At 42.4% G+C, this 10,720-nt stretch overlaps 1 protein-coding gene across 1 annotated transcript in view; it reads left to right on the forward strand.

The window, feature by feature from the left end:
• The window catches only part of LOC139386924 (roquin-1-like), a 38,195-nt gene extending 28,113 nt beyond the window's left edge, over positions 1-10,082 (forward strand). The window contains exons 19-20 of the mRNA XM_071132811.1: positions 3,285-3,385; positions 5,436-10,082. Coding sequence (XP_070988912.1) covers positions 3,285-3,385; positions 5,436-5,595 — 261 coding nt within the window. The 3' untranslated portion in view covers positions 5,596-10,082. The remainder of the gene's footprint in view (positions 1-3,284; positions 3,386-5,435) is intronic.
• The last annotated feature ends 638 nt before the right edge of the window (positions 10,083-10,720 follow it).

The following is a 10,720-nucleotide window of genomic DNA, read 5'->3' on the forward strand; positions in this document are numbered from 1 at the left end:
TGTCTGTATTACAATGTGAAATCATTCTGCCCTGCCCCCAACGCCCTATAGAGTTATTGCTAGCCTTATGCCATATCAAATTGTATTTGTCACATGCGCCAAATACAACAGGTATTACATTACTTACAAGCCCTTAACCAACAATGCTTTAAGAAGTTAAGAAAAATAAGTGTTAAGTAAAAAATATACATAAAAGTAACAAATAATTAAACAGCAGCAGTAAAATAACAATAGCGAGGCTATATACAGGAGGTACTGGTACAGAGTCAATGTGCAGGGGCACCGGTTAGTTGAGGTAATATGTACATGGATAGAGTTAGTGACTATGCATAGATAATAAACAGAGTAGCAGCAGTGTAAAAGAGGGCTCTAGGTAGCCCTTTGATTAGCTGTTCAGGAGTCTTCTAGCTGGAAGCTGGTAGAAGCCTTTTGGACTTAGACTTGGCGCTCCAGTACCGCTTGCTGTGCGGTAGCAGAGAGAACAGTCTGACTAGGTTGGCTGGAGTCTGACAATTTTTAGGGCCTTCTGACACCACCTGGTTTAGAGGTCCTGGATGGCAGGCAGCTTAGCCCCAGTGATGTACTGGGTCGTACGCACTACCCTCTGTAGTGCCTTGTGATCGGAGGCCGAGCAGTTGCCATACCAGGCGTTGATGCAACCAGTCAGGATGCTCTCGATGGTGCAGCTGTAGAACCTTTTGAGGATCTGAGGACCCATGCCATATTTCTCAGTCTCCAGAGGGGGAATAGGCATTGTTGTGCCCTCTTCACAACTGTCTTTGTGTGTTTGGACCATGATAGTTTGTTGGTGATGTAGACACCAAGGAACTTGAAGTTCTCAACCTGCTCCACTACAGCCCCATCGATGGGAATGGGGTCGTGCTCGGTCCTCCTTTTCCTGTAGTTCACAATCATCTCCTTTGTCTTGATTTACTTTGAGGGGGAGATTTGTTATTCTGGCACCACCAGGCCAGGTCTTTGTCCTCCTCCCTATTGGCTGTCTCGTCGGTGATCCGGCCTACCGCTGTTGTCATCGGCAAACTTGATGATGGAGTTCGAGTCGTGCCTTGCCGTGTAGTCGTGAGTGAACAGGGAGTATAGAAGGGGACTGAGCACGAATCCCTGAGGGGCCCCTGTGTTGAGGATTAGTGTGGCGGATGTGTTGTTACCTACTCTTACCACCTAGAGGCGGCTCGTCAGGAAGTCCAGAATCCAGTTGCAGATGGAGGTGTTTAATCCCAGGGTCCTTAGCTTAGTGATGAGCTTTGAGGGCACTATGGTGTTGAACGCTGAGCTGTAGTCAATGAATAACATTCTCACATAAGTGTTCCTTTTGTCCAGGTGGGAAAGGGCAGTGTGGAGTGCAATAGAGATTGCATCATCATTTGGGCAGGTTACCTTAGTGTTCTTGGGCACAGGAACTATGGTGGTTTGCTTGAAACATGTTGGTATCACAGTCAGGGACAGGTTGAAAATGTCAGTGAAGACACTTGCCAGTTGGTCCGCGCATGCTCGGAGTATACGTCCTGGTAATCCGTCTGGCCCTGCGGCCTTGTGAATGTTGACCTGTTTAAAGGTCTTACTCATATCGGCTACGGAGAGCGTGATCACATAGTCGTCCGGAACAGCTGATGCTCTCATGCATGTTTCAGTGTTACTTGCCTCTAAGCTATTTGGCTTGTCACTGGGCAGCTCGCGGCTCTGCTTCCCTTTGTGGTCTGCAATAGTTTGCAAGACCTGCCACATCCGATGAATGTCGGACCCGGTGTAGTATGATTCAATCTTAGTCCTGTATTGACGCTTTGCCTGTTTGATGGAGGGCATAGCGGGATTTCTTATAAGATTCCGGGTTAGAGTCCCGCTCCATGAAAGCGGCAGCTCTACCCTTTAGCTAAGTGTGGATGTTACCTGTAATCTATGGCTTCTGGTTGGGGTATGTAAGTAGGGTCACTGTGGGGACGACGTCATCGATGCACTTATTGATGAAGCCAGTGACAGATGTGGTGTACTCCTCAATTCCATTGGAAGAATCCCGGAACATGTTCCAGTCTGTGCTAGCAAAACAGTCCTGTAGCTTAGCATCTGCTTCATCTGACCACTTTTTTATAGACCGAGTCACTGGTGCTTCCTGCTTTATATTTTGCTTGTAAGCAGGAGTCGGGAGGATAGAATTATGGTCAGATTTGCCAAATGGAGGGTGAGGGAGAGCTTTTGTGCATGTCAGTGTGTGGAGTAAAGGTTGTCTAAAGTTTTTCCCTCTGGTTGCACAATTAACATGCTGATAGAAATTAGGTAAAACGGATTTAAGTTTCCCTGCATTAAAGTCCCCGGCCACTAGGAGCGCCGCCTCTGGATGAGCATTTTCCTGTTTGCTTATGGCTGTATACAGCCCATCGAGTGCGGTCTTAGTGCCAGCATAGGTTTGTGGTGGTAAATAAACAGCTACGAAGAATATAGATAAACTCTCTCGGCAAATAGTGTGGTCTACAGCTTATCATGAGATACTCTACTTCAGGCGAGCAAAACTTAGACTTCTTTCGATTTTGTGCACCAGCTGTTTGCAAATATACATAGACCGCCACCCCTTGTCTTACCAGAGGCCGCTGTTCTATCCTGCCGAAAAAGCTTAAAACCCGCCAGCTGTATGATGTCGTCGTTCAGCCACGACTCGGTGAAACAACATAAGATATTACTGTTTTAAATGTCCCGTTGGTAGGATATACGTGATTTTAGTTTATTTCCCATTGATTGTACGTTGGCTAATAGGAGTAATGGTAAAGGGAGATTACCTGCTCGTCATCGGATCCTTACAAGGCACCCAGACCTTTGTCCCCGGTGTCTCTTTCTCCTGCGAATGAAGGTCTTGTCGGGGTCTGAAGTAAATTCTTCTCATCAGACTCGTTAAAGAAAAAGTATTCCTCCAGTATGGGGTGAGAAATCGATATCTAGAAGCTATTTTCGGTCATTAGACACGGTGACAAACATTATGAACAAAATAAGTTACAAATAACGTAAAAAAACATACACAATAGGACAATTGGTTAGGGGATCGTAAAATGGCAGCCATCTCCTTCGGCTCCATTGATGTTGTCGTCTGGTAGTATAGCTGGTTTGTGTTCATGTGTCTGTATTTTATTATGGATCCCCATTAGCTACTGCCAAGGCAGCAGCTATTCTTCCTGAGGACCAGCAACATTAAGGCAGTTATAGAATATTACATTCACGACACATGTGCACAGACAGACACCCGCTCCATGACATGTGAGTTGATGTGGTCTCTACAGGACAGCCAGGTGACTCATGAGGTCCTGTACAAGACGAAGACTGCAGAGAATGGCCAGCAGGACCACAAGGCCCAGCTGGAGGAGATTGCTCTGGCCCTGGGGTGAGTGGAGACACACAACTCAATAGTAAAACACATGACATGCTGAAGGATAATATCTTGGAAGTTTACATACACCGTAGCCAAATACATTTAATCATAGTAAAACTTCCCTGTCTTAGGTCAGTTAGGATCACCACTTTATTTTAAGAATGTGAAATGTCAGAATAATTTATTTCAGCATCATATTCCCAGTGGGTCAGAAGGTGACATACGCTCAATTAGTATGTGGTAGCATTGCCTTTAAATTGTTTAACTTGGGTCAAACGTGTCAGGTAGCCTTCCACAAGCTTCCCACAATAAGTTGGGTGAATTTTGGCCCATTCCTCCTGACAGAGCCTGTGTAACTGAGTCAGGTTTGTAGGCCTCCTTGCTTGCACATGCTTTTTCAGTTCTGCCCACAAATGTTCTATAGGACTGAGGTCAGGGCTTTGTGATGGCCACTCCAATACCTTGACTTTGTTGTCCTTAAGCCATTTGCCACAGCTTTGGAAGTATGCGCTGGGGTCATTGTTCATTTGGAAGACCCATTTGCGACCAAGCTTGAACTTCCTGACTGATGTATTGATGTTGCTTCAATATAGCCACATAATTTTCCTCCTCATGATGCCATCTATTTTGTGAAGTGCACCAGTCCCTCCTGCAGCAAAGCACCCCCACAACATGATACTGCTTCACGGTTGGGATGGTGTTCTTCGGTTTGCAAGCATCCCCTTTTTCCTCCAAACAGTTCTATTTTTTTCATCAGACCAGAGGACATTTCTACAAAAAGTATAATCTTTGTCCCCATGTGCAGTTGAAAACCGAAGTCTTGCTTTTTTATGGCGGTTTTGGAGCAGTGGCTTCTTCCTTGCTGAGCGGCCTTTCAGGTTATGTCGATATAGGACTTGTTTTACTGTGGCTATAGATACTTTTGTACCTGTTTCCTCCAGCATCTTCACTTCCGGCGCCGACAGAGATGGCCGCCTCGCTTCGCGTTCCTAGGAAACTATGCAGTTTTTTGTTTTCACAAGCATTTCGCTACACTCGCATTAACATCTGCTAACCATGTGTATGTGACAAATAAAATTTGATTTGATTTTGAAGGTCCTTTGCTGTTATTCTGGAATTGATTTGCATTTTTTGCACCAAAGTACGTTCATCTCGAGGAGACAGAAGGCGTCTCCTTCCTGAGCGGTATGACAGCTGCGTGGTCCCATGGTGTTTTATACTTGCGTACTTGTGGCAGACCAGGGGGTTTGGTCAAGACATTTACACAGATCAGAGTATGATTAGCTCGGTTTCAAGGGTGTTTAAATAATAAATCAAAAAAGATATGAGACCCTCGCCGCTCTACCGTCTTCTGGGCTCTTGCTGTATCCTGTCGGCCACAAAAACTGAACTCCCTCCTCATACCTTTGCAATCTTCCCCTACTTTCCCTTGTGTGCTGCCCTTCTGGCAGCTTTATGGGCCTTGCACAGCTGGTGAGCAATCAGCCTTTGATTACTCACCAGATCCCAATTAGTCCTGTCCGGAGAGCCCGTCAAGACCTGGCATGTCCAGCAGATGGAGCGATCACCTCGTGATGTATACTATGTTTGTCACTAGGCCTCGATGAGTCTCCCCCTGGTGGCTGACCTGCTGTACGCCACAGTACTATTCTTTGAGCTGAACGTGATACCTTCAGGCGTTTGGAAATTGCTCCCAAGGATGAACCAGACCATTTTTTTTCTGAGGTCTTGGCTAATTTCTTTCGATTTTCCCATGATGCACTGAGCTTGAAGGTAGGCCTTGAAATACATCCACAGGTACACCTCCAATTGACTCAAGTGAAGTCAATTAGCCTATCAGAAACTTCTAAAGCCATGACATAATTTTCTGGAATTTTCCAAGCTGTTTAAAGGGACAGTCAACTTAGTGTATGTAAACATCTGACCCACTGGAATTGTGATACACTTAGGTTGGAGTGAATTCACTGTATGTAAACTTCCGACTTCAACTGTGTGATCTTTAAGCCTCTCTGTTTCTCTCTCTGTTTCGTCTGTCTCTCTTCGTCTTTCTCCTCGTTTCTAGTGAGGTGTCGAATGGCTCCAGCGGTCTAGTTCAGGATGGCGGTGTGGGCGGAGCAATGCTGTCACTGACCACTAGGGCGTCATCGCTTAGCCTGTGTTCTGAACCAGGACCCGGGGGCTCTGATCTGCAGAAGAACGGTGTGGTCCATTCCTGCTCCTAGACCATATACACTGCGACACACACAACAAACACACACTCAGAGCCTTTGTTCTAAAGCATGCACACACATACTTGTTTTATTTAGAGGATGAGCAGTATCTGCCGTGATATGAATTTTCTTTCTTTTTGTTCTGTGAATGAGCATTTTCTTTATTTTTTATGACTTTCATCGCCTGGAAACCATTTGATGACATTTATTTCTCTTGTGTTTTTTTTTTTTTTACTGGGATTATAAAAAAAGACTTTCAAAGTAGATATGTCAAAAAAAAGCAGATGATGATGGTAATTGTTCAAAGAAGGCTATCCCTCCTACGTAGATATCACATACCAAGACACGTAGTGTATCGAAGGGTGGATTATTTCTCAATTCTCCCCCTCTATTTTTGTGCCCGTTACCAGGGTAAGCAACTTGCAGGGACCTTAATTACCCCCAAAGATGGTTTTAAGGCTGTGAAATGTAAACGTTCAATTTCGTAACCAATTTAGTATCGAATCCTAACTCAAGTTATGGTCGTTTTGGTCTTATGTACAACATAGCTATCAAAAGTCTTGGTGTGTTACGACGTAGTTATGTCAGCTGTCATAAGTATCATGTAAGTGTCTGTTTATAATGCATTATAGCCTGATATTTTATAAGGCAAGTCAGTTAAGGACAAATTCTTATTTACAATGACGGCCTAGGAACAGTGGGTTAACTGCCTTGTTCAGGGGCGAAACGACCGATTTTTACCTCGTCAGCTCGGGGATTCGATCTAGCAACCTTTCGGTTACTGGCCCAACGCTCTAACCACTAGACTTCCTGCCACCCCGGTATGACACGTTGTTTCTTTCTGATGCCTTGACAGGTAACTAACGGTCAGTCAGTGTAGTAACCGTTCTGTTGGCGTTCAGTAATAAAGGTGTAACCGCTAGTGTTCAGGAATACGCCACCCCCAGAATCGTAAAACGTGGTTGACCAGATGGGGGGGGGGGGGGGGCGTTCCACCAACGCTCAGTCAACCCTCAAAGCCAAACAAGACCATGTCGCTTCAAGCCGCATGCCGTATTTAACCCGCCATGAGAAGTCTGATTTTTATTAGTGCATTTTATGAATACATCGTATGTCTGTTTCATACTTGAAAAGCAGTATCTTATTAACCAAAGCATTCTGTTTTAAAGATTGCAAAATGTATCTTTTTGATAATGAGCTTTTCTCATGTTTTCTATAAGGGAACATACTATGTGCTTCTCGTGGGATGGGGTGTGACTTGCTGCAGAAATGTCTTGTTTGTACTTTGATGGGCTGGAATTCAATCGAACTTGCAGTGCGGAAATGCAAATTCCAGGGAGTGTAACACAACATACATTTTCACACTGCAGGAAGAACATTTTCCACGTTGCGAGAGAGATTGAATCCCCTCCCAGTGTGAATTGAATCATAGGGGGTGATTGGTGTTTTTGTTCTTCGTCTTCCTCAGAGCTCCTTATCTGGTCATTGAAAAGGCCTCCCCATTGGGATTATCTTGTCATTGGTTCTCCTTAACTTCTATGAAGTTGCGTTCCCTTGTTTGTTTTTTTGCTTGCGTAAATTGCGATTTAAGGGGGTGTGGCTTGCCTGAACGCTAGTCCATAATTGGAGGGGAAGTAAAATGGTTCAATATGCACATTTTTTTGGCTCCTCTTGTTCTTAATACGTGTGTGTGTTAAAGGTGTCTGTAGTCTGCCAAACAGTCCTTTCAATGGTTTGTGCGTCAATGTCAACCGTTAGAGTAGCGAAGTGTCTTAAATAACTGTCATTCTACAGGCTTAAAAAAAAGTCCTATCCCTTTTTTTGTTTTTAACCGTGTACTATTAGTTCATTTTAGAACAAGTCTGTATCAAGACACATATTCAGGGTATCTTAGTGGATTCAAAACCCAGGACTTTGGGCCACACATGTGAGGCTTAAAGCAAGCAGCCAGAGTGTGTTGCCCCTCAAAAAGCCTCTAGTCAAAGTCTTGATCTTTTTAATGATATTTTTCACTATATCGTTTTCTGGTGTTATTATTATTGGAAGCTATAAAAACAAAGAGTTGCACAATCCATATGTATAACTCACAGTAATATATTGGGTAAAAAAAAACACAAATGTTTCGGCATCACTGTGCCTTTCGAAACGTTGTTTTTTTTACCCAATAAATTACTGAGAGGTAAAACGTATGGAGTGTGCCGACTTTGTTTTTATAGCTTACAGTTTATTCACCATTAGTCAAAACCTCTACACTAAATAATGTTCTCTGGGTGTGCGCCAGCTCATGCTTTTTATTATTTGGATTATTACTTTATTATTGATGTTCTGTCATGGTAATTGTTTATCGCTGATGCTCTTTAAGGAGCTCTATGCCTTTTTGTAAACAATTGTCATGATTGGCCATTGTAGGAAAAAGCTGCGCTGAAATGCAAAGAGGTTGATCCCAGTGCTCAAACGGTTACGAATACACGGAATGTTGGTGACGGATCGGGTTTCATAATTTGGGTTCAGGAAAAAAAAGGGTCAGCGATCAGTGTAGATGGGTGTTGAGGGCCAGGGTCAGTTATAGGGTGTTTTTGTTTTTTTTTCAACCACACTTCATGCCTCTTGGGCTACTCTTTGCTATATTTTATTGTTTAGGTAAACAACTCACTTATACATATGAGTATGTATACATACATTAATATACTAAGCACTATTAACGTGCCACTTCTTATTCTACTCGCTCAGCATTTATATTAAATGATCTCTACTTAGAATCAGCTAAATGTTTTATTTTATTTCTCTACTGGTTGCCAACAGACTTTATCCTTTCCCAGTTGAAGGACTTCTGTGCGCATTGATGTGTGTTCACTTAATCTTTTTGTGTTCAAACAAAGATAAGTTCTCTACTGAAATATGCTTCCGAAAGAAGACACAATTTAATGATGAAAATGTACAACAACAATAAAAATGTTTGTGTGCGTGTGTTAGGTTGTATTGTAGAAAATGTACACTGTCTTTTTGTCAAAGTAAAGTGCGCTGTGCTGGGTGACGGTGTGGAAATATTAGAAATGTGTTGGGGTTTTCTCTTTTTTTAAGAGGTCATCCGGGTAAGCCTTTAATTTAGTCAAAGGCATGCTTCATATTCTCAAGGAATAGTCCTAGGCCATTCCTTCCAACAGTATGAGATCATTTGGAAGCACCCTAACCAAATTGAAAGCAATCTTAATTGGCACACTCATTTTGTCACCACCATCACTAATCACATGACAGGCAGAGACACATGTTTTGTAATATTTAGCACAAAAAATTTGTTTCTGCTGGGGAAAATGTAATCGACTAGTTGGGTTTGTTTTTCTTTCTTCCTGTCGTTGAGTGAAATCACTTACTTCCCAGTCTTACAGTGATCTATGTAACGCATCCCAAGGCGACGCATCATGTTGTCCATCCACAGGGAAACTGTCAAACTTGGCGTCACACTCATCCACACACAAGTTTTCATTTGTTTCAGAATAGTCATGAAAATGTGCTTACCCTTAAGTCCCTCCAGCTGTGAGCCTTCAAGAGAGTTCACTTCAAATTTGTCTAATGATTTTAGATATCAAAAGTGGTCTGTTGGCTTGAGGCCACATTCCATGCCATCTATTGTGAAGATCCAGCTATAAGCCTCAATCCCCAAATCAATGGCAAAGGTGAACATAGTCTAGTTACCTGAACATAATTCAGTGCCTATCATTTCCACTCATTCTGGGTTTAAGGCATATAGTTTATATATATCTCAAGTGGTTTAACGTTTATTCAAGGTCATGTCCCAAACCATGTGTTTGTGTGTGTGTGTGTGTGTGTAATGTTTTGGGACGTGACCTTGAATAAACGTTAAACCACTTGAGGTCTAAAATGTGCAACAAACTTTGATTTTGGAGTAAACTGTCCCTTTCTGAAAGCCTATAGGTGAGTAGAATTAACAATTATATAGTTTCTATGGGAATAGCAATGATGTTCATGTCAGTCTCATGCTTTCATTTGTTTCTGAGTGAAACTGCTGCCTACCCCTCCACACAGCCAATGAACTCTTCCCCCAAACCACAGAACTCTTACTGCTGTTTTGGTCTCACATTTTAATTCCTAACTTTTGGGAAAAACTCAATGGCTGTTTTTTTTATGATTAATCCCTTGTAAAATATCTCTTAAATTAAGGTACAGTTTTAATTTCAGCAAGAAAATACGTTTTTATATGTATTATACTCCATTAAGGAATGTTTAGAATTATCTTCCTCCAATGTGGATGTAGCCATTATTACACCATTTTATGACTTTGTAAGAGAATTCACTGTGTGAAAATTGGTTTGCATTTTTGTATAATACAATCTGCTTTTTTTGTTTGATACGAGAGGGAGGTCAAACTGGAAGTTTTTAAGAGAGAAATGAACCTGTGAAATTGAGAATCTTTTTTTAATTTATGTACAACAGTGATTCTATGCTGAGGGGGGTGGATTAAAAGATATTGCTAACTCTGATATTGGCGTCTTGTTTTACTTTCCCATGGGGAAATGAGTGAACATCTGAGCGCAAGTATTATCATGCATAACACTACATTATTTTTATCTGGCCCTGCCTGTTAGCCCACACATCTTTATCCACCCCAAACTGTGAAGGACAGAGATTAATTTTGCCCACCACCAATTTAAGGGATCAAAACGGAATTTAAGAGAGGATTAAGGAGTATCAACCAATTTACGGCCACATTGATGGCGTGTGTAATGTTACACAGCGTTTAGTTAGTTGTCATGATGAGCCCTTCCCAGCTAGCTAGTTTATTCTGACCGGCAGTGGTGTTGTGGAGGGTATACAGTGTATCAATAAAGCTAATTGAACAGAGAATGTTTAGCTTAATGTTGATAGGCTTTATTTTTCCACGTTTTAGGCGCAGCAACGTGTGAATGTCCCAAAATGCGTTCTTAAATGCTAATGGTTTCATGGACAAAGATGGAAATGTAGAAAGAGGGGCGATCGAAAGAAAGATGCAACAACTACCATGGGTCGCTAATATGATTTTGGCTATAGGCTACTTCGAAGCAAGGTAAGATGCCTCATAATATGAATTAAAACATCCAGGTTTTAAAAAATGAAGGAACAGGAAAAATACAGCGATCCT

Source organism: Oncorhynchus clarkii, chromosome 28, assembly GCF_045791955.1.
Source record: "Oncorhynchus clarkii lewisi isolate Uvic-CL-2024 chromosome 28, UVic_Ocla_1.0, whole genome shotgun sequence".
In the NCBI taxonomy this organism is placed as follows: domain Eukaryota; kingdom Metazoa; phylum Chordata; class Actinopteri; order Salmoniformes; family Salmonidae; genus Oncorhynchus; species Oncorhynchus clarkii.